At 41.9% G+C, this 24,749-nt stretch overlaps 2 protein-coding genes across 11 annotated transcripts in view; one reads left to right on the top strand and one right to left on the bottom strand.

Moving 5' to 3' along the window:
• Positions 1-21,091, top strand: part of ICA1L (islet cell autoantigen 1 like) — a 55,344-nt gene extending 34,253 nt beyond the window's left edge. For 6 of the 7 annotated variants that reach the window (XM_073306460.1, XM_073306457.1, XM_073306455.1 and 3 more), the window contains 8 exons: positions 3,515-3,713; positions 5,093-5,218; positions 6,959-7,057; positions 7,765-7,850; positions 8,797-8,846; positions 15,040-15,297; positions 16,894-16,992; positions 19,649-21,091. In XM_073306460.1, the coding sequence (XP_073162561.1) occupies positions 3,515-3,713; positions 5,093-5,218; positions 6,959-7,057; positions 7,765-7,850; positions 8,797-8,846; positions 15,040-15,297; positions 16,894-16,992; positions 19,649-19,764 (1,033 nt within the window). In that variant the 3' untranslated portion in view covers positions 19,765-21,091. The remainder of the gene's footprint in view (positions 1-3,514; positions 3,714-5,092; positions 5,219-6,958; positions 7,058-7,764; positions 7,851-8,796; positions 8,847-15,039; positions 15,298-16,893; positions 16,993-19,648) is intronic. The other variant, XM_073306462.1, reaches the window with a different exon arrangement.
• Positions 4,194-24,749, bottom strand: part of FAM117B (family with sequence similarity 117 member B) — a 118,029-nt gene continuing 97,473 nt past the window's right edge. The window contains exon 8 of one of the 4 annotated variants that reach the window (XM_073306453.1): positions 4,194-4,411. In XM_073306453.1, the coding sequence (XP_073162554.1) occupies positions 4,321-4,411 (91 nt within the window). In that variant the 3' untranslated portion in view covers positions 4,194-4,320. Of the gene's footprint in view, positions 4,412-11,829; positions 13,266-24,749 lie in introns of those variants that run through there. The other 3 variants (XM_073306451.1, XM_073306452.1, XM_073306454.1) reach the window with 3 other exon arrangements.

Here is a 24,749-nt window from a genome sequence, read left to right as displayed (position 1 = left end):
TACTGAGGAAAATAAAAAGGGACATATACATTTACATTTGACTTGTCGGAGTTTAATTAGGCAGGCCAAAAAAGAATTTTAAGGGCAACTAGCAAAAGACATAAAAACTAACAGCAGTTTTTTTTAAAATATACATCAGAAGCAGAAAGCTTGTGAAACTATCTGTGGGGCCACTATACAATTGAGGTGCTAAAGGAGTGCTCAAGGAAGACAAGGCCAGTGCAGAGAAGCTAAATGAATTCTTTGCATCAGTGTTCATGGCAGAGGATTTGAGGGAGATGCCCAAACCTGAGCCATTCTTTTTAGGTGACAAATCTGAGGAACTGTTCCAGAATGAGGTGTCATTAAAGGAGGTTTTGCTATATTAAACAGTAATAAGTCACCAGTACCAGATGGTATTCACCCAAGAGTTCTGAAGGAACTCAAATGTGAAATTGCAGAACTACTAATTGTGGTATGTAACCTGTCGCTTATATTAGTCTCTCTACCAGATGGCTGGCAGATAGCTAATATGATGCCAATTTTTAAAAAAGGCTCCCAAGGCAATCCTGGCAATTACAGGCCAGTAAGTCTGACTTCAGTACCAGGCAAATTGGTTGAAATGATTGATAATTCAGTTCTTTACCAACACATAGATTAAACACAATTTGTTGGGAAAGAGAGAACATGGCTTTTGTAAAGGAAAACCATGCCTCACCAATCAATTAGAATTCTTTGAGGGTGTCGGCAAACATATGGACAAGGGTGATCTAGTGGATAAAGTGTACTTAATCTTTCAGAAATGGTGACATGGTCCCTCACCAAAGGCTCTTAAGCAAAGTAGGCAGTCATGGGATAAGAAGGAAGGTTCGCTCATTGGTTAAAAGACAGGAAACAATGGGTTGGAATAAATGGTCAGTTTTCACAGTGGAGAGTGTGTCTGGAGTCCCTCCAGAACTGGTCAACATATTCATAAATGATCTGGAAAAAGGGGTAAACAATGAAGTGGCACAGTTTGCAGACAATACTGAATTACTCAAGATAGTTAAGTTCAAAGGAGACTGCAAAGAATTACAAAGGGATCTCATCAAACGGGGTGAGTGGGCAAAAATTGGTAAATGAAATTCAATATTGATAAATGCATATTGGAAAACATAATCCCAACTATACATACAAAACGACAGGGTCTAAATTAGCTGTTAACAGTCAAAGAACAGCTCTTGAAGTCACTGTAGATATATGCTCTGAAAACATATGCTCAATGTGCAGTGGCAATCAAAAATGATAACAGAATGCTAGAAACCATTAGGAAAGGGATATAATAATAGGACAGAAAATACCATAAAGCCACTATATAAATCCATGGTACCCTACACCTTGAATACTGTGTGCAGTTCTGGTTGCCCCATCTCAAAAAATATATATTAGAATTGGAAAAGGGACAGAGAAGGGCACAAAAAGATGAGGGGTATGAAATAGTTCTATATGAGGAGAGATTAAAAAGACTGGGACTGTTCAGTTTAGAAGAGATACGACTAAGGCGGGATATGATAAGCGGTTTATAAAATCATGAATGGTGTGGAGAAAGTGAATAAGGAAGTGTTGTTTATCTCTTCACATAACATACCAAACCAGAGGTAACCCAGTGAAATTAATAGGCAGCAGGTTTAAAACAAACATAAGGCAGTACTTCTTCATACAACGCATAGTCAACCTGTAGAACTCATTGCTAGGGGATGTTGCGAAGGCCAAAAGTATAACTGGGTTAAAAAAATAATTAGATAAGTTCATGGAGGATAGCTCCTTCAATGGCTATTAGTCAAGATGGTCAGGGACACAACCCCATGTGCTGGGTGTCCCTAAAATTCTGATGGCTAGGAAGTGGAACTGGATGACACGGGATGGATCACTCGATAAATTGCCCTGTTCTGTTCATTCCTTCTGAAGCATCTGGCACCGGCTGCTGTCAAAAGACAGGATACTGGACTACATGGACCATTGGTCTGACTCAGCATGGCCATTCTTATGCTCATCAGAATTTTTATAACATGGGCAAAACAACTTATTTTTCCCTTGCTTCATACTCAGAAATGGCTGAACCGTTTTGGCTGAAACTTTCAAAAAAAAATTCAGCTTAAGGCATACACCTGGCATGGGAAATTTGAATGGTTAGTGTGTTACAAATTTATAAGCAACTGAAAATGTGGTCTTATAATGGAAAGCATTGGACAGCCTTGGTAATATGTGGGTTTGTCACACATGCTTTACGCCAAAGATGTATTTTTTCTCCCATACTCTTTTCTCAAAAAAATGGTACAACTGTTTTGTTCAAACGTTCCAAAAAAGTCCACCCATAGGCACAGACCAAACCTGGCAAGTTTCAGTCTGACAGCTGAGAGTTTGGCAAAGTAACAAACAGCTGAAAAAGGGCCTTTAGAACAGAGTTGCTTAGGCAGTGTTAAATCGTAACTGTTAGGCAGTCAAGTTATAAATGCCCACTTTCAGCCAGCTGGAGGTTGAAGACATTTTTAACACTACTGCTACTAGTGTGCAGAAACATACACCCATGCTATCAGGACCAGAACCTTCACCTGCTTGTCTAGTATGTGATGCCAAGAGCACAACATTACTCATTACTATTGTATGATATCTTAATTCTCTTTGTGTACGGAAACCTGGGAATTCCAAATGAATACTACATGAATGCATCCTTTTGGTCCTGGAGGCTTGCTATATTTCGTTTAAGTTAATTACGACTATTCTCTTTCCTAAATGTTAGCGTTTGTAGTGTCTGACCACTTTGGGGTAAGAGTACGCTGCAGCCACACATTTGAATGGCAGCTTGTGTAGATGTACTCTTGCTAGCTTTTTTCTATCTAACTCACTAAATATAGAACTGAGGATGCAGCAGCATGGGCTTCAGCATAGGCTGTACAAGCGGGTATGTACTCAGGAGGGTCAGATGGGTTTGTACAACTAGACCGGGGGTAATCAATTATTTTTTGTCAAGGTCCAAATTTCTTGGTTCAGGTATAATCAAGGTCCAGACTCTAGAGAAAGTAATACAAAGATAACAACAATAATGATAATAATAATAAGTAAATAAAAAGATTTCTTGGTCTGTTCAAAAACATCTGATGGTTCGAATTTGGCGCATAGTCCAGCTGTTGGCTACCCCTGAGCTAGAGTATAGCTAGCATGCATACTTCTACATGAGCTGCAAATTACACTTGTGGCTGCAATGTAGTCATGTACCCTAGGTCTTATCCTGCAAAATGGCAAGCTCCATTCACTTCAGAGGGCATCTAGCATCTTACAGGAGGTGGTCAGCACCTTTCAGAGTCAGGCCCTATGAGGCATTTTCTACATGCAAGAAAGAATTCACCACAACATATAGTCTCACATACACAAAAATTGTAGCTTGTCTCCTACTGGAATTCACTCTTCGTTTCCTCCCAGCTCTCCCCCCACAACCTAATATGTATTTGCATTTGGCTTATAACCCATTCTACTTGTTCCCTTCTTTTACCTCCAGGGTAGCCCTTTGTACCCCCTTGTCTCGCCTTGGGCAGGAATTGGCAACATTCAGTCACAGGGCTGTGTCTGATACCTTGTTAACAATTGATCGTATGGAGCAGGCCCGCATAGAATACAGAGGGGCCTTGCTGTGGATGAAGGATGTGTCCCAAGAACTGGATCCTGACACCTGCAAGCAAATGGAGAAGTTCAGAAAAGTATTTATTTCCTTCTTGTTGCCAGCAATGGGTGCAGTTGAACACGGTTTAGTTGCAAATGTAGAGAAGGACAAATCAAGTACAGTACCATTTCAGCTGTGGGGAGCCTAGCAGCTCACCGAGGCTCCCAGGAACTGCCTGAACTCCAGGCACAGGGCTCACGGCTGGGTGTGTCTGGCCACCACAGCCTTGTCTTTTATACTAGGATGCACCAGGAGGATTTTTTAAGTTTTCTTAGTAGAGACATGTCTTGAGTATTTGATTACAGTAAATCATGTGGTCACACAACACAAGGCAATGTGACTCACTGATTATAAAATACAGTAATTGAAAAAACTGTACTTGTTATAATTGTCAGTAATTTAAATAACATTTTGTATTGCTGAACAAAACAGAGTACTGTATGATCTTCATTATAATACAGAGGTCCCATTTTGGTTAAGAACCCTCCTCCTGTAAGGGTAACAGAAGACAGATCACCTCCCTTGACAAGCAAAGTTTGCCTCATCATCTCCACCAATTCCTGTTGGTGGTGGTTTTGCTACTGCAGCTGTATATATTACTGGAGCTGATGTTGCTTCTCTTGTTATTTCTGCTGCTGTTCCTCTTACCACTTCATCAGGTTCTTTTGCTCCACATTGTTAGCGTACACATATTTTCCTTCTTGCTTTAAAATCCCTGACACTACATGTAACCTGCTGAGGTAAGTCAGAAAAGATAAAATTAAAAAAAAAAATTCATTTGATTATTGAAGCAGAAGAAGGTGCTTATCAGCAAAAATCAGAGCACATTACCATAAACAAAAAATATATATCATAAAGATTTCCCAACTCAGGTGTAGCACCTTGCCTTCCTCATTCTAGCCTCCCTGCAACTATTCTTTTAGCACTTGACCAAAGAGAGGGGTGAAGGGAAGTCAGACTCCTTACTTACTACAAACCAGATATTGCCCCGGTATGCAGTCACAAGACCAGATTGTAGTGTATTCCTGCAAGAGGGCAATTAAAGGTGCTGTGGGCACTGTAATTCTGAATTTCGTGAGTGTTTATCTGAATGTTATGTCAACTTTAACATTACTTTCTTGCATATAAACAGGATATTTTTTCCTTTTGGAAGTGACAAGACCATAATTAGCAGCTAATTTATAGGGCTTTTGACATTTGATTATAAATTCTTTAGGGCAGGGACAATCTCTACAGTATGTGTGCATGTGCAATACCTATACAATGGGGCCTACAAATTACTCCTACAGACGCTCCAGGACAAGACTGCTGTACATACTAGGACTGTGAAACATTTTCAGGAGTTCTTTTCTGCAACACACATACATACCTCTGATCTCCTTTTGCTATTATGTATTTCAACTTTCATGGTTCTAGGTGCAGACGCAAGTGAAAAATACCAAAGCCCAATTTGACAAGTTGAAAATGGATGTCTGTCAGAAGGTGGATCTACTGGGAGCTAGTCGCTGCAATATGTTGTCTCATTACCTTGCTATCTATCAGGTATCTATGTTAGATTTGCAGAATGCCTTACACTGGACATTTGAAGGGAAAATAACTTTTTGATATAATGTGGGAGAATGAAGTTGTTAAACCAGAGCACAAAAGTGAACAAGATCTTATAAGCAGCAATGTACTGGTGATAGCAACTTCTCTTCTGATATTTACAGGACGTAGTTGATGGCCAATATCTCCATTGTGAAGGAAGCATTTGAATACACACACTGATTAATTTATAAATACTGTGATTATGTTTTGAAATACATAGCAGACTTGGACAGACAATGCTTTAGCACCTTCCTTTGGGATTTCTTGGAAGAATTTCTATTTATAAGAGGCTTTGTTGTATTCCAGTTTTAGAGAGTAAATGCATGCAGTTACATCAACATGAAGCTGAAGCAATGCTGTGGTGGATCAAGCTCAATAAGTTTGTGATCCATCCAACCTACCAGTGTCCATTGTCCTCATTTCAGTGCTTTTTGAATTTTAGCAACATCTGGAGAGAACTCCTTAATGAGCTGAAAATAGGAGAGAAGGGAATGGAAACTAGAAATGTGTATTGAAGAAATGCATTTAGGTGGAAACAGATATATGCTATATAAAGATGGGAGTCTTAGTTCTAATTAACAGGACTTTTTTTTAAGGCAAATGTTGCCATTGATGTTGTACAGGCATTTTCTCACTGTGTCCCTAAAGTTACTGTAACAGTCTCCACAGATTCAGCTATCAAAATAGAGCCTCTAACCAAAGAGCTTGCGCTTCCATGCAAAGCCTAACTGAGCAGAAGTACTGCCTAGATTCTGTTGCTCAGCTGTGTTTATTTTCTGCCACCTGCAGTGCTGCCGACACTCTCAGAACTCCCAACCCTAATTCTCCATCCTGCCTTCCTACCTGAAGTGAACCCAAAAGGCTTTGCTCATCATTCATCATGGGAGCAGCTCTTAAAGCCTTCTGGGTGGATTACAATGGCCCCTGGACAAGAGAACCAGTTCAAGTTATAAGAATGAACCTGATGCTTGAAATAAACTGAACCCAAACAATTTTTTCCTGGTTTGGATAAATCTTCCCCCATCCCATGTCAATCCTTTTCACTGCTACACTCTAACTCCACAGGCTGAAAAATCAGTGAGTCTTGAGTCCCTCCTGTCCAGCCCTAGGTTACTGCTCTCTGCAAATGTGCTGGCACTTGAGCGTTTCACAAGCAAGCATGCTTCTGGCAGGAACCCTCAAAATGGAGAATCTTGCACATTTTTGGGCTTCTTGTTAAGAGGAGAGTGTTCATATTAATATATATTTTCATCCTTGTTTAAATAAAAAAAATGGCAGAAGGGGTTTTGCAAAATTGTTCCAAAAGATATCGTGGACAGAGAGAAATCCTCCTTTCCAATCTTTCTCTCAACAGAAGATTTTGTGCTCCTCCTCCTAGCGAACTTTTCTATTTTCTCTATGTCCAGTCCTCTCCACAGCAATATCTGGAAGAAAAGCCTGTAGTTTCAGCAGCAATTCTTCCCTCTGTGGAACATACAAAGTCCTATGAACAGATGGCTGGGAGTATAGAGTTACACGTTTCCATCTTGAAACAGCCCTTACACGTCATTCTTACTGAAATGGGAGATTCAGGATTGGGAAGAACTCCCAATTTGTTTAGAAATTGCTTATGTCAAAGGAGACAGGAAAATAATGATAGAAATAGCTGTCAGAAGTAAGCCTGTGTAATATCTCCTTTGACTTTTTCCTTCTCAGATAACCCTTTTGCACTTCTGCAAGAAGACAGCAGGACTGATGTCCAAAATCAATGAGGAGTTCATAGGTGTCCACCCATATCACTGTGTTACACTTGAGGTGAAGTTTTCATGTTATTTCTGTAAGATACAAGGTTCTTGAAAAGAAAATATATTTTTGTTGGAGAAGTAAATTTCAGATTCAAATAATCATTGAAATATATATGTCTAGAATTAAACTACTGACAAGTCTGGCACAAATAAGTCCATTCCCCATGCTCATTTTGCAAGTTTGTCAAATGGATAAATAAGTTGTTAATTTATCTGATTTTTATTTAAAAAACAAAGCAAAAACAAAAAACCCTGTGGTCACACTTTATATTAAGGTTCCATTTATAAAAATGGAATATATAAGGGGTTAATAAATAAGTGATATTTTAATAAATGGTTAATTATTAGAGTATTATAGAGCCCAACAGATCGCTTATTACTATCCATGACTTATAACTCCGTCTAATGATGTGCTCATAACCATCTATAACACATACTACTCATGTCTGGAACATGCCTAAAATATCTATTAATCAATCTTTATATAAAGTATTACCAAAATTTTAGTGCATCTGTGATATTACAGTGTAACTACAGTCACAGTATCATAAAGTATAACCAGAATTTCTTAATTACAAAAAATGGTTGTTACAATCAGGTAATTGAGAGAAAAGTTACTGCTACACATATTACTGTGTTCAAATCATTAGATTGGAGAGGTGAATTTGTAGATATCATCAGTTCCTTCTCTTAAAATATATTTTTTCCACTTCTCAGCAACCACAGGAGCCTTCCCTAAACAATCCCACTGAAGAACATAAAGAGAAGATAGAGAAAGACACCATCAGTGCAAACCTTGATAAGTAAGCAGGAAGTAAAATGATGTGAAATTGTAGAGGATTAAAAACACATGTTGAACATGTTTGGTGTGGGCATTAGGAAGAGGGTCTCTGCTTCCTAGTATTCATAAATAATAATATATACACTTACTTTCTTCTCCAGCTTGCATTTTATAACCCTTTTCATTCTTTTTCCACTTTGGCATTTTCTTGATATTTTTATTTCTGTTTTTTTTCCCCCTCCACCAAAAACAACATCTCACCTTGTTAGGTTAAAATAATTGTTCGTAGTCAGTGTTCTTAGCAAGATTAGACCTTCTTTGATGATAACTTGTTTATTAATTTATATATGTTAAACAAAAAATGTTACACAACTTTGCCAAAGTTACACAATTGTTTATAAGAAATGTGTCAATGTGTAACATGTTTTAGAACCTATTGCCATCTTAATAAAAACAAAACAGATACAGTAAATAGATACTGGCTCATATGAGTTACTCTTTATATATCTGTCAATACCATTTTCTCACTTCATTGTCTTGATCAGTTTCCATTACCTTAAGTTCACCAAGCACAGAGAATTTCATTTAAAAAGGAAAAATACAAAATGAACACAGGCCAGGATGGTCTGAAAATGACTGCCTAATGTTAGGCTTCTAAATCAATAGTTAGGCACTTAATAAATGGTGTAGTTTATAGAAGTGCTGAACAATTATTGGGAATTAAGGGAGTTCAGTCTTTTCAAGACTTGGCTTTAGCCGTATACATTTTGAGACAAGGAGCCAGATTTTCCTCTCACTTATACCAGTGTAAAGCCAGAACTACCTCACTGAAATCGTAAATGTAAAACCAACATTAGCAAGAGGAAAAGTAGGTCTTAATTCTCTCTTTAGTGTTGAGCCACTAACATTTCAACACATCTTGCATCTTAGCCCTCAATCTGACAAATTCTCTTTGGTTTTTGAATCAGGTTAAATTTGTTGGATGAGGAAACTTCTATCCATTTGGAAAGTGAAGCAGGTAAGATATATATTTTTTGGATTTCAGGTCATTTGATTGGGTGACACAAGTAATTAAGTCACTCCAAATACATGCCTATAAAACCATTAGGTTGCCACACACCAATGTATATTTTATAGTCCTGATCTTGCATACTATATCTTTAAACAGGTTTCAGAGTAGCAGCCGTGTTAGTCTGTATTCACAAAAAGAAAAGGAGTACTTGTGGCTCCTTAGAGACTAACAAATTTATTTGAGCATAAGCTTTCGTGAGCTAACTATATGCCTGTACAATCTTACTTCAGCGTCCTTGTGCATATACATTATGATACTATTGTTTCCATAGGACTGAAGTCTCATTCAGTACATATGATGGACTGTGCTCTAGGGATGGAGTTCCCTAGGTTTATAAAAAAGCAACGCAAAAACCAGATATTCCATCATATGTAATGCGATCATAGCGACATCCAGAGGGGTCATCTGCAGGATGAGGACCCCAAATTTCAGCTAGACACTGCCTCCAGGCTCTGGGGCATCTGGCCACGGGCACATCAGTTATAGCTCATGCCAGACTGAGCATGAGATGCCTCCAAGCATGGTTCAGTTTACAGATGGAACAGAGAACATAAACAAGCTACTACTGATGCCCAGCAAAATCAAACAATCCTGAATTGGTGGAAAGACCCAATAAATGTCTGCACGGGAATCCTGTTTGTTCAGCCTGCCCCTGACTACTGATGCATCCTTCATAGGATTTGGCTCACATCTCAGCAATCGCACAGTGCAGGGCAAATGGTCTCCATCTGAGACATGCCTTCACATCAACCTGCTCAAACTCGGAGTGGTCAGGGAATACGTGTGCTCACTTCATCCTGCTGATCAGAGACATGCACACAGAAGTCATGATGGACAATATGGCCTGCATGTATTACATAAACGAACAAGGAGGGGCTAGATGACCCTCCCTGTGCATGGAAGCACGAAAGCTATGGAACTGGTGCATTTCCCACAATGTCAGATTATCAGCAGCCTATCTACTGGGAGTGCACAACACGACAGCAGACAGTCTCAGTCACAAATTTCCACATGACCATGAATGGGGGCAATGGGAGACACAGACAATAGACCTGTCTGCCACTTACCAAAACAAGAAATGTCCACAGTACTGCTTCAGAGTGGGGATTGGACAACACTCCCTGGGCGACTTTCTCCTCCTCTTATGAGACAAGGGCCTTCTTTACACCTTTCCCCCATTCCCTGTGAAAGTCCTCTTGAAAATAAAAAGCAAACATCATACTGACTGCTCCTGGCTGGCCCAGACATGGTATCCTTACCTGTCACAACAAGTGCTATGTCCACCGATGACTCTACTTACAGGTAGTAAGGTACTCCGTTTTCTCCGACACGACTACTAAGAGGTTTCTCAAAGGCATAGCGAACCTCTTTCCTCAACCCAGGCTTCCTGCCCCACAATGGGATCTCAACCTCGTACTAAAAGGACTGACCAGACCGCCGTTTGAACCCATGGCCACTTGTCCTTTAACTCACATCTCCATGAAGACAGCGTTCCTGATTGCCATCACCTTGACAAGAAGGATAAGGGAAATAGGGGCTCGGATGGCGTACAACCCTCTACAGTTTTCTTCCCTGACAAAGTTATGCTTAGACCACATCCGAAGTTCATTCCCAAGATGACTTCCGCACTTCACATGAACCAACTCCTTCACCTTCCAACCTTTTATCCCAAACCTCATCAGGATATTAGGAAAACCATCCTCCATATGCTTGACATGAGGAGATCCTTGACCTTCTATTTGGACATGACAAGAGTTTTTAGAAAATCTCAGAGACTCTTCCTCTCCATAGAATCATAGAATATCAGGGTTGGAAGGGACCTCAGGAGGTCATCTAGTCCAACCCCCTGCTCAAAGCAGGACCAATCCCCAATTAAATCATCCCAGCCAGGGCTCTGTCAAGCCTGACCTTAAAAACTTCTAAGGAAGGAGATTCTACCACCTCCCTAGGTAACGCATTCCAGTGTTTCACCACCCTCCTAGTGAAAAAGTTTTTCCTAATATCCAACCTAAACCTCCCCCACTGCAACTTGAGACCATTACTCCTTGTCCTGTCCTCTTCTACCACTGAGAATAGTCTAGAACCATCCTCTCTGGAACCACCTCTCAGGTAGTTGAAAGCAGCTGTCAAATCCCCCCTCATTCTTCTCTTCTGCAGACTAAACAATCCAATTCCCTCAGCCTCTCCTCATAAGTCATGTGTTCCAGACCCCTAATCATTTTTGTTGCCCTCCACTGGACGTTTTCCAATTTTTCCACATCCTTCTTGTAGTGTGGGGCCCAAAACTGGACACAGTACTCCAGATGAGGCCTCACCAATGTCAAATAGAGGGGAACGATCACGTCCCTCGATCTGCTCGCTGTGCCCCTACTTATACGTCCCAAAATGCCATTGGCCTTCTTGGCAACAAGGGCACACTGTTGACTCATACCCAGCTTCTCGTCCACTGTCACCCCTAGGTCCTTTTCCGCAGAACTGCTGCCTAGCCATTCGGTCCCTAGTCTGTAGCTGTGCATTGGGTTCTTCCGTCCTAAGTGCAGGACCCTGCACTTATCCTTATTGAACCTCATCAGATTTCTTTTCGCCCAATCCTCCAATTTGTCTAGGTCCCTCTGTAACCTATCCCTGCCCTCCAGCGTATCTACCACTCCTCCCAGTTTAGTATGGCTTAGTGTAGACAACCATATTATACTGAAACAAACATTAAATATGAATTTACATGTGAATTGATAGGATCTTTGCCAAGTAGTGTATGATCCAAAGAGTAGCAGGTAAAGGAACATATATAGTAGAATCTAAGAGTCACAAATTGACCAGTCAACCACAAACCTCATTTGGAACCTGAAGTATGCAGTGAGGCAACAGCAAAGATCAAAAAACAAAACAAAAACAAGGATAAAGCAGTGCAGTACTTTGTTAAACGTAAACTACTAAAAAAATAAAGGGAAAGTTAAAAAAAAAGATTTGGCAAGGTAAGGAAACTCTTTCTGTGCTTGTTTCATTTAAATTGAGATGGTTAAAAACAGTATTTTTCTTCTTTATCGTAAAGTTTCAAAGCTATGTTGAGTCAATGTTCAGTTGTAAACTTTTGAAAAAACAACCATGTTTTGTTCAGAATTATGAACAACCTCCATTCCTGAGGTGTTCATAACTCTGAGGTTCTACTGTAGCGGCAAGTCTGATAATCTCTAGCCCCTGAACTACTCCTCTGCACTTAAATGAAGCTGTCTTACAAGGCCCAGCCATACTGTCTCTAAGGCATTGTCTACACACATGGAATAGCCCCAATTTAGCTGTCTCTGTAGCTGCACCAGTGAGTTGACTCCTAAGTGTAGGCAAGGGCAAGCCAGCCAGCCTTAGGATGGATTGAGCTAATCGTGGTTTATATGGCCCTCAATTAGTGAAATGGGTACAAACTCGAGCTTGCCCTTGTATGAACATGAGTGTCAACACCCCCGTATCTACACAGTTTGTTGAATCAGGGCAATTCCCGTGTATAGAAAAAGACCTAAGAAGTTCCTGTTTTTTCAGCCAAATAAAGACCTACCTTGTTCACTGACCTGCTTCGTTCACTTAAAAGTTTCTCAAGAGAGAGAAACAATTAAGGCAACTAAGTAGTCATAGGGAGAAAAGTAAAGTTCGGTCATGGATTAGAAACTAAGAAATGTTAAATTCTCAACATGAAAGTAGGTTAAAAGTGGGATAACTCCAAGGATCCATATTGGGATGAATAGTGTTGAATATATTTATTTATAATCTGGAAAAGGGAACAGACAGTGCAGTCAACAATTGCAGATGATAATTATTTAGGTTAGTCAAAACAAGGAAGGACTCAGGAACTTTAGAGACCCAATAAACTCAGTCAACTGGGCAACACTGTGGCATAAAAATTGAGCATAGATAAGTGAAAGAGAATGCACAGTGGAGAATGGCCAGGCCAAATTTCAAAGTTCTCCCACACACAAGTGACCCTTTTTGATAATGCAAAATAAACACCCATGTTCTGCAACAATTCCTTGGGGGAGTCCAAAGCACTGGTCTCCTACCAGCAACAATCTTCCTAGGAGACTACCTGCCTTTTATGTGCTTTTGAGAACTAGGTGTAGTTGTTTTGCCTCCTTTCCTTGACTGCCCTTTCCTCTGCATCCTATATTTCTACCTCCCAGAGAAGTATTGCCTCCTTTCATTAGGGAAGCTGGGATGTGGTGTAACATGACCACAGAGACCCCATTCTGGGTGCTGAAGAGTCTCACAGAAAGGAACAATTTGAATTACTCTCACACATTGCTGGGTTATAAATTAATTGTAGTTGTTCAGAAAGATCTCTACTCACTTTGGACTGCTCAATGAAAATACCTCATTGACCTGTTGTAAAAAATGCAGAAGGATATTAGGATGTATTAAAAAGGAGAGAAAATACACACAATAGCAGTATACTATTTTCAGTAAGTCAATAGCACATAGTCACCTTGAATACCCCGTTCAGTTCTGGGTATATGTGTGGTGTTATTTTAAAGACAAGGTGTCACCGTGTTTCAGTGGGTCACAGCTGAGGATGCCAGATTCAGGACCAACTTCTGAGAAACAGGGCAGACTTACCCCAGACTTGTGGTTGTTATTCAACCATAAGATATACCTTGCCAGTAACAAAAGTAAACTTCTGGCTCACCACACTGTTTAACAAGAAGTCAAAAATGCAGACACCTTAGGCATTTCAGCACTTATTTCACCACCCAGACACTAGACTTAATGATGAGTGGTTATTGAAAACCAGTTTAATCAAAGTAAAGGTTCTTCTGATCCCAAGAAATCAGCCACAAAGTCAGGTTAGTATGTAACTCAGCTCTTACCCAATAATCACACTGCTGCCTATCCTTTAGTAACTAAAATCTAACCATTTATTTATAAGAGAAAAGAAAGAGAGAGTTACAATGGTTAAGGAAATCACATGAATGCAAGTGATTGCACATTTCTTATATCAGGTTTGAAGCAGTGGTGGAATAAACTGCTAGTTTGCAGAAGTCTCTCTGGAAAGTATACGCACCAACTTTCCCTGGTGCCGTTGGGTGCTCGTGCCTCCCCAGCCCTGCCCCGACTCCACCGCTTCCCCGCCCCCATTCCAACCCCTCCCCAAATTCCCACCCCAGCCCCGCCTCTTCCCTAAGAGCACCATGTTCCCCCTCTTCCCCCCTCCCTCCCATTGCTTGGCACGTGAAACAGCTGTTTTGTGGCAGCAAGGGCTAGGAGGGAGGGGGGAGAAATGGAGTGGTGGCACGCTCAGGGGAGGAGATGGAGCGGAGGCGAGTTGGGGCGGGACGGCAGGGTGGGGAGCTGCTGGTGGCTGCAGAGGATCCACCAATTTTTCCCCATGGGTCCTCCAGCCCTGGAACACCCACAGAGTTGGCACCTATGCTGGAAAGTAGCCAAAAACCTTGAGGGGTCATCAGTCCTTGTTTAGAGCTTCTTTGTTAGAAGTCCAGTCCAAAGAAGTGAAGCAGATGTTTCCAGGGTCTTTATACCCTTTCCCATGTGGATGAAATTTTACTGTCCCAAACAAAGCCCACAGCACAGCTTGTGGAAAAGTACAGGCACAAGATGGAATCCAAGGTCACATGAGCAAGTCACATGCCCTTACATGGCTTTGACTCACAGGAGCAGCCACTGCCCACTTGGAGTCTCAGGCATCCACAGGAAGGCCACGTGTATACTAGCACTTATGTCTGCAAAATTTGTGTCCCTCAGGGGTGTTAAACCCCCCCACCCACCCTGAGTGACATAAGTTCTGGGGGCATAAGCGCTCATGTACACAGTACTATATTGGTGGGAGAGTATGTCCCACCAACATAGCTACCACCCTTTATGACCCACTAACTTCAGTAAAACCACATGCAGATGTGAGGGTCTATCTTGTTATCTTGTCTTCCATGCAATATGAATTCATATTTTGGGCCACATCCTGCTTTCAATAACGGAAGTATAAGTCAGAGTGAACTTATGGGCACATAGTTGTAAGAGCAGAATATGACCCTTCATTTGATATAAAAAAAATTAGCAGGAATTTAGTAATCATGAAGACCACAGTCTATGCTATTATTTTCTCAAAAAATGCTCTTCCCACTTACTTTCTTTCCTCCTTCAGTTTCAAGCAATCTGCTGGTAGATTCTTTGGAAGGAGAAGATTTTGACAAAGAGCTGTCATTCCCGGATAACATACTGAGTCCCTATTCTGCAAGTGCTGGAGAGATCGTCCAGGAATGTCAAAATGTGTTTGGGAGTCCTCATACCAGTCTCCTTTCACAGAATCCTGCTACAGATTCAGAACCTCTGCCTAGTTCATCTGGATTCCTACCTTCACAGCTCTTTGACCTTGGCCTTCATGCTACTGGAGGCTTCAGTAGTAAGCATCTGAAATACTCAAACTATAGATATCTTTTTTATGTTTGTACAAAAGGCCAGGTGCTTCTTCCATTTGACAATACTGGCAAAACTTCCATAGAAAAAAATTGGGTGCAAAGATATTAGGGACTAAAAAGAACATTCTTGCAGTAATGATATTGCACTAGAGGTTGGGCAAGTACTGCTGTGATGAAGCTCAGAATATTAACTAATCCAGCCAGGAAATCTGTAAATCATCACCCTTTCCAATAACAAAATTTTGCTTCTTTCCAAAAATAGTGTGCTTACCGTCTGGCAATTTATAGACATAACCAAAATCTATTAATTCAGATTTGGAAACATGTAGCTCTGCAATTTATTAAGGTAGGTCTTGATCTTCCAACCTTATGTGAATAGCCCTCATGATGTCAATGGGACTGCTTGCATGAAAAAGGATTATTTATGTGGGTAAAACTTGCACAAGTCCTGAATTTGTCATGTATACAATAGTGCTTTTGAATCCACAAAATATGAGCGAAATCTGCTAACTTGATAGCACATGTTGAGAAAAATCTCCACTGTCCTTACTTTTGGTGACCACACACTCTATCTATAAAATACACACAGTTTAGACATTTTAAATATTTATATTTTCTGCCTTTTATTTCTACCGTTTTATAATATAGTAAAAAATGTCAGATACAGACTTTGAACTGAACTGTTGAGTTTGAGTTACCCTAGAATTTCCAATTTCTTCTAGAAAATTCAATGAAAATGTTGGGGCAAATTCTGTGTTCAGTTACACAAAAGTGTAAATCCAGATTACCTTCAGTTTATCTTGGTTTACACTTGTGTAATCAAGAACAGAAATAGCAGTATGAAATATACTTTGGGAATATTAAGTATCACACTGTAGCATGTTTGCAACTGTGGGACATCCAGAACTCTCCTAAAAAGTAGGAGGGGATTACTGTTGATACATTTAACATTTTGTAGGTGGTTAATATATCCTTAGGCTATCCAAAGCAAAAAGTCTGAATCCTATCAGCGTTAGTGCAAGTTCATAGTTCATTGCATTTACCACAACATAATCAGTGTTCTCAGCGGCGTATTAATGCCTAGGCCGACAAGGCCTAGGCCTGGGGCGGCAAATTTATAATAGCAGCCAGAGGTTGCTTCCCCCAGCACTGGTTCATGCCCTCTGCTCCTGGCCCTGCCCAACTCCACCCCTTCCCCGCCCCCTCCCTGCCCCATTGGTACCCTTTCCCAAATCCCCGCCCCCTCTCCTGAGCGCACTGTGTTCCCTCCCTCTTCCCCTCCTTTGCAAACCTGTTTTGCGCACAAGCTCTGGCAGGGAGCAGGGAGAAACAGGACCCGGCTGCGCGCTCAGAATAGGAGGTGGAGGCGAAGTGCAGGTGAGCTGGGGCAGGGAGCTGCTCGCAGGTGGGGAGGGGGGGAGGGCGCGGCAATGGCAATTATTTCAGGGCCTAGAGGCAACAAAATCATTAATCCGCCACTGAGTGTTCTATGTGGGATCTATATGTTGCACTCAAATGATGTTTTACAATATCTTTGGTATGTGGTTGTTGCTCGGTAATCCATTACTTTTTCCTCTAAGGCTGGACATCTCACTCAGAATCTGTGCAGTCTCTTACCCACTCACTGCCTGGTAATCAGCCATTCCCTTCACACAGCACTCCAAAGATACCACCAACATGTAAGTTATTTCTGTATCTTTGCAGAAGCGAGATTTCTTCATAAGCAGTGTTTCATATGTAACATTTTTGGTTTATTATTGCAAACAGAATACTTTGCTGGGGAGAGACAAGATAACTCTGAAAGTAGCAATATGTTTGTCCACATCTCTCAGTACTGAACAGTTAAAATAGAACCTGGATATTTACTTTAGCACATGGATCTGTGAACACTATCCTTCTGTACTTTATTTCAAGGTTGGATGCTAGTATCTTCCAGCAAAGACTGTAGCATCATATCAATACCAGCTCACCAGTAACTAATGTAAACACTTTCAAAATGGGATTGGAATTTGGGGGTCTGACTTGTAAAAGATACTGTACACTTATGGTCATATTTTCAGTAATTTACTGGCTATATCAACCAGTGTCTTGCTGTCAGCAGATGTAGAGTCCAAAGTAACTTGGAGAGCTGAGAGTCTATACAGCAACTGCAGTGCATGTGCTGGTGTATAACAAACCCTTCTCAGTTTCATGTGTCTGCATGTTTCGCTTGATCCAGAGAATTTACATGCTGTTTACAGTGAGAAGATTTAATCCAACCAGAGAGCAAGAAGGGAGCTTTCTTCAATAGGGATGATATAATTTTTACTACTGTTTTATTTGAAATTAATGCTTACATAACCAGCGTTAATTTTTTTAAAATGAAGTTATAAATACCTTATATATAATAATGTTCCATGTTTCACTAAATTTATAAAACCCACAGAGTTTTGATTTAAAAAACAAAACAAAAAACATCCGTGGTTGCATTTGTATGCAAATGAAGTGTGCCTTTCACTGTAATACAATTTGAAAGGGAACTAGATTCTACTCCTCAATGTGCATCAGTAAGACTGCTTACTTAAGGTATGTCTTCACTACAGAGTTAACTCAGATGGCAGCCAGGGAGCACCCTGGTTGGCCTACCCCAGATCTGCGTGGCCACACTGCAAAGCCCTACCCAACTATGTCCACTTGATTATGTGCACATTCGTGCTGTACTCACTGAGGTGAGGGGCTAGGACTTCTGGAAGCATATCCCATGTGTAAAGCTTCGGACTCACCCCTGCGGCACCTCCTGATGGTAGTGGTTGGGAATTAGCTCGTCCAGCCACTGGAGCACCCTCTACAGGCTGGTGATCCACCTTACTGCTTGCCCTGGGTCCCTTTCTCTGGGGTGCTGCCCCCCTGGCAGTACCCCCACACTCTCAGGTTCTGGGTCTCCCCACCCAGGGAAACCCCCACCCTTTAACCTCACCTCGCCTCAGTCTGGGTTACTGCCAGTCCCCACTTAGCCCCTTGGATCGGGGGCAGACTGCAGTGTATATGCCACTCATCACAGGCAAGGGGGTTTTGGAACTGCTGCCTCCGCCTACCCATGGGCTGCCCCACTGCAACCCTGCACCTATTCGGCCAGTAGTCAGGCCTGCAGCCTGAGGCTTTCCAGTCTGGAGCTCCCAGCTCCTCTGGCCCTTCCCCAGCCCTGCTCCAATCTAAGTGTCCTGCTCTGTACCTTACAGCCAGACCCTTCTCCCTCTACAAGCAGAGGGAGACTGACTGGGCTTCTGGCTCACAGCCTCTTATAAGGGCCAGCTGGGCCTGATTGCGCTGGCCACAGCTGTGGCTGCTCCCTTAATCAGCCTGGGCTTTTCCCCTACAGCCCCAGCCCTCTCCCAGGGCTGGCCTCAGCCCCGTCAGGGCCAGAGCAGGTAACCACCCTGCTACACCATGGTTTCGTGCTTCAGTAGACTGAGCTTCTCTGTGATTTTTTCCCCAGTGAATTGTTGGAAAACTTGTCTGTCCTTCTGGGCACATGGAGGGAAATGTGGGAATGCATTCTCACAGTCTTGGTACCTGTGATGTCATTATTCTACTGGTTCTCCAAATGTCCATGATGTCTTCCAGGAAAAACAGGGTAGAAAAGACCTGAATTTCTCATGTAAAAAATAAGTAGGGGAAAAAAACAAACTTATTTTAGAAAAAAATCAGACCTTTGTGCCTCAGAAGATGCCAAAAATGGCACAAATCTATTTTCTTTCCCCTACTCTCAACATCCAAATGAGATAATCAGATACTATAGCGATGGGCAGCAGGACAGAACACTAAGAAGCACTTGGCATAGGAACAAAACTGGACCTATAATTTTTTATTTTTCAAGAGGAAAAACAAACACTCTTAGCATATAGTATTTGACGTTTGCCACAGTGACACACTCCAGTAATGTACTGCATATACTTAAGGGGCAGAGAAAAAGTTTGGAGTGGATTTTGTGTCTAAATTTTCATCTTTGCATTATGAACTGTTTTTTGGGGGGATACTAATGAAGGTTTTTGTTTCAGTAACACTTCAAACCATTTTACAGTGCATTTATTGAAAATTAGCTTTCATGCACTTTGTGGAATAGCAGATAAGCTAATAATTTATCTTCATTATTGAATAAGCTGTTCTGAAGTGCTAATGGAGTTGTTAATTTAGTCCAGTATCTATGGTCTTTGATTAAAGAGAATATATAGCAATTATCCAATTCATTTTACTAAATAAATGTGATAAGGCCAACTTAAATATTTTATTACATAAAAGGTCTGGTTGGGTCAAAGAGCAGTTCAAGAATGTAATTTTATTTGATATTTTTTCTAGCTATGGCGAGCAGTAACCAAGATATGTCAGCCTGGTTCAGTCTGTTTGCAGACCTGGATCCCCTTTCAAATCCAGATGCCATTGGGCGCTCAGATGATGAACTCCTCAACGCTTGACTACAGTTACCCAATGGGCAAGCTCGTATTATGTCTCACGACAGCGGCCTTAAAATACAGAACCTTACTTCCTCATGCTTTTCAAGAGAGGATTTCAGATTCTAATCCAGACATCGAAACAACATAGAAACTGTAATCATAATGTCAGACAGTATAGTCCCAAACTACAGAGAAAGTATTAAGGGTGCTGTGGAGAGCATTAGAGGAAAGTCACTTTATCTTTGATGCCTTGGTTTTATGGCTATTTTCAATGTTCATATGAAAATATGGCGAGCTGTTCAGGATCAACACTGAAAAGGCTCAGTTTCATCAAGACAAAATTACAAGACAAGCAAAGCTAGATCAGACTAGTTACTTTCCTGCATGCCCCTTCCCCCCAAAAAAAGAGTTACCTTACGTCAATGTGAAGATGTTAATTTCCTGAAAATACTTCAGAACAGATAGTACCTTGGCTCTTTCACAGGACCTTCATTAACCCTCAGGAAGATTGTACATCTCAGGCCAGACCCTCTAATCTGGCCAGTTAGAGGCTGGACTAATGGGGAGGGAGCAGAGGTGGTTTTACATTGTCTTTGTGACTTCCTGATCCTGGGGAAAGGCATGGGCACGTTTGGCTCCCAGCACAACTTTGAACAGCCTCAGGGCTACTCTAAATTGCACTAAGCTGCCTGTGGTTCCAAGGGCCAGAGCACAGGAGTACTCCAGTCACATCCACTTTTTACAGGCTATTCCCTCTCTGGTAGGCCAGGAAAGACAGAGCCAGTAGACTAGCTGTGAGAGAGCTGAGAGGATCCCTGGGTACCTGGTTAAACTGGCTTTATAGCCTCTTTGCACTGACAGAGCAGCACAAAAGGCCGATACCACGGGCAGGACACAGCCTATTCATTCAATTAGCCTTAGACAAGAAAGCACAGGCCAAATTCTGCCTTTGTTTGTAACTGCAGGTACTTTAGAGGGGCTGCAGAGGTGGTAATCACAGCTGAAGCTGGCTTACAGTATATGCCATTAGAGTAGCAGTTATTCTAACAAGGAGCCATTTTATTCATCAGTTTCAGAAGCTGTAAAACTATAAACCAGGTAGAGATGCAGAAGAATTACCCAGCTACTCCTCTGTAGAGACAGAATTTTTCATTGTATTGTTAAATAGAATAAGTATTTTGTTAAAAAGGGAACAAGTAGAGCTCACCTCTATATTTTGATCCTTTTAAGAGTGGGAGAGATTTAACACCTCATTACATGATCACCTGCAGCATGCTGGAGAACGCACTCCCCCACATGTACAGTAACTTCTTATTTTTTTATTTTGATTTATAAATTAAATCTGGTTGGGCAAGTTTGTATCTTTTTACCTTCATGCTGTTTGCATGCTCTTCAGGTTGCTGGGAGCGCTTTACTGTGATTCAACAAGTTTCTTAAAGAGGAGTGTTAACGGATTGGCAGAATTAGGGTATGATGTAAATCTTGTTGTAATTAGGTGAGTGGATGATGTGTGATTCAGGTGCATGAGCGTACCTGCCCCCATCCCAGTTTGGCGGTGGTAGGGTCATAACTAAAGCCAGGTACCTGGTGTGGGGTCAGATTAGCCCCAGACAGATGGGGCTGTTCATTAAGACATAACCCTCAAGTTCCCCAAGACTCTTTGCAAGCCACAATGGAGGCCCTAATTTTCTTCTTAGTGCAAGACAAGGGATTCTTGGTACTTGTGACTGACACCCCCCAAATTCTAGCAAATCATGCTACTCTCAGCTCTGGATCACAAAGACACAGCAACAAGGTTGCTGCGGGGGATAGAAGAAACCTCTCTACAAGCCCATTTAACACATTGTTCAAATAGACACTCACTGGTGCATCATGGAAATCTATACTGTATTGCTAAACAGAAATGTCATTTGGACATAAAATATGAAGAAAAGCAAAACCAAAAATTGGTCACGTTCTTTGAAAATGAATGTAGGAATTAATGAGATTCCATGTTCGTGCTTGTCAGGATAAGCAGAAACTTTAGACTGGAGCTCCATTTTGCTTGCAGCAGTTCGTTTTCAGGCTAATATTGAAATACTTCATATAAGTAACTACACCAAGACGGATGCAAAAAGTGTTATCTATTACAGATGTGCTTCTGTATCAAAACAAGTCCAAGAGTCTTTGATCTGTAGCAAGGTGCTGGGTGCGGGCTGAGGACCTTTTCTGATGCACACGCTTTTGCTGCACACCAAGGCCTTGTCTACACTAAAGGGAAAGGTCGATCTAAGCTACACAATTTGAGGTACGTGAATAGCGTAACTCAAATCGACGTAGTTTAGATCTACTTACCACGGGGTCCACACTATGCCACGTCGACAGGAGATGCTCTCCTGTCGACTCCCCTTACTCTTCTCGATCAGGTGGAGTACAGGAGTCAACGAGAGAGAAATTGGCGGTCGATTTAGTGGGTCTTCACGAGACTCGCTAAATCAACTACTGATGCATTAATCGCCATAGTGCTTATCCTCCAGTAAGCATAAACAAGCCCTGAGAGGCAAGAATTTACATACCTCTGTACGCAGAAGAGTTTTGTGTTAACACTGTTAGGGGCCTGCCTAGTTCCTACCACACATTGCATTGGGGAAGGTCTACAATAGTTCTACATGGTCAAGGTAGATCTGGTGACCTTTCTTCTATTCAAAATAGTCAAAGGATTTGGGGGCAGTAGGGAGGAGAAGGGAAGGGAAGGCAAGTAGCGTCCCAGTGGTAAACTTTCTTTGAAGTGCTGGTATGCTGGTTGGGGAACAAGAGCAAGGCGAGACTGGGAAACAGTTGAAGTCTGAGCCCAGGGTTGATAGCTGGGAGTAGAAGGTTGTGGAACTAGGGCCTGGGTACTGCTAATGAATTGGGAAGTGATAAGGCTTACTCGTACATGGCAGTTCTACTCGGGGAGAGGGGAAGGGAACTGGAGAAAAGGTGTAGTGATGATATATACAGATGAAATAGAATTTCCTCAGGAGTCTTGGGCAATGCAGCCTTCACCTGAGTATTTCTTTCAACCGTTGAGGGAAATGGGCAATCAATGGACTCCCCAAAGGCCACTCTAGCTCTTATAACGTCTCCAGGAGTGATGGTTTCAGATAATATATAAAACTAATTGAAATTCTGGAAAGAGTAATTAAAATACAGAAATGAGGGGGAGGGGGAATTGTTCTTGTCACATGGAAAGAAAGCCCTTTCCCACCCCTCTGTTAAGCAATAGCAGAAAGGCAAGTCAGTCTCTCAGTTGTCCTGAGGACAATTTGTGGTGGTGGGGGGGGGGGGGGGGAAGAAAACGAACAGTAATGTAAATTTTCCTATCCAATAATTTCCTTTCTGCTAGCAGCATCTCCCACAGTTCTGTTACATCTGACATCAAAATTGTGCCACAGTTTCTCAGTTGAATGCAGTAGCCTGGGGCAGAATGAAGGAAAGATAATATCCTGGGAGACAACGAAAGGAGAGTTCACTCTGGGGAGAAGTGTCTGTGGAGTTCTCAGCACCACCTTATCCTGGAACATGCAGTAAGTTTCCTGCATAGATAAGGCTGCCACCTGGGATAATCACCTAACAGACCTAATGATGACCAATAAACACGTTTTGATGGAGAGATAGAATGCTGATACTGAAGTCATAGGGCTGAAGTAGTGAACTATTAGGGCTTTCAACACCAGTGGTAGGTCCCATTTTGGGAAGACTGACCTGACCACCAGTTTGGCCAATCTCACTACTCTTGAACCTGGATACTTGGGGGTTCTTCACTGAGGAACACAAGGATCCTGCTACTAGAATGCTACTGAGAGCTGATACCTGGCTGAAGATCTTTGTCCACGCCTTCTTGGTGGAAGTCTGAAATAGCTGGGATCCCTGCACCTTACTGCAGTGTGCTCCTGGCACCAGACACTGACCTTGGCCCGGATGGAGGAGTAGGCTTTTAGTGTAGAGACTCTCGTGGATGAGAGCCAAATCTCTTATGACTGGAATAGAGGCAGAGTGTTGCCAACACTTCTTTTTCAATAGCCAGGCTGAGAGTGGACGTTGGTCTGGAAGGAGAAGAGGACCTGGAAAAGAATGTCTGGTCTCACTAGTAGCTGTGATATTGGTTCCCGTTTCAGCTCTATTGGGTCATAAAACCAGAGTCTCCTTGGCCAGTGCGGGATTATCACTATAATCACGGCTTGTTCCCACTTTGTCCGGATACTTTCCCTAGCAATGGGAAGGATAGGTATGTGCATACCAGGCCTTAGGGCCATTTGTGTGCTAGAGCATCTATTTTTCGGGTGTAGTTCTTTGGACTTTTTGGGTTCCTTTTGATTTGCTAACAGGTTGGCTGACAGCAGACCGAACCTCTGCGAGATCAGGTTGAAAACTTCTTGTTTCAGACATGATTCCAAGTTTTTGACTTTGCATCTGCTCAGCCAATCCACTTTTTGGTTCAGGTCTCCTTTTATGTGAAGTGCTATTAAGGAAGAAAGACTGTTCTTCACATCTGATTATGTGTATTGCTTCTGCATGTAGCATCAGGCTCCTTGTCCCTCCTTGGTTAAGCAATGTATGTGACGCTGGTCGTCTTGTCAGACTGAACTAGGATGTGATTTCCCTCTAGGTGGCTCTGGACCCTCCATAGGTCCAGTTTAATAGCTCTCAATGCCAGGAGATTGGAGCCTTGGGAAGAGGAAACAGCATCAGATTCCTTGTGCTGTTTCAGGTCCCCAACCTGTCAGGCTGGCATTGGTTTTGAGAAGCAGAGGATCTGGAAGGTCTATGGGGAGGCCCTTGTGGACATACCCTAGAACTGTGCACCATCTTAAGGAGCAGAGTACCTATTTGGGACCAGCACCTGATCTGTCATGCACTTGGGGAGTGGTCCCATACTTTGAGCAGGCAAGTCTGGACACATCCGAGGTGTGATCTTGTTGATGGAGTAATCCCAATGCATGATGCCAGGAAGCCCAGTAGCTGAAGACACCGAGCTAGGATAT

This window comes from Lepidochelys kempii, chromosome 11 (assembly GCF_965140265.1).
Source record: "Lepidochelys kempii isolate rLepKem1 chromosome 11, rLepKem1.hap2, whole genome shotgun sequence".
Taxonomy (NCBI): domain Eukaryota; kingdom Metazoa; phylum Chordata; order Testudines; family Cheloniidae; genus Lepidochelys; species Lepidochelys kempii.
The sequence above is the reverse complement of the archived record's forward strand: the minus strand, read 5'-3'. Positions and strand labels throughout refer to the sequence as shown.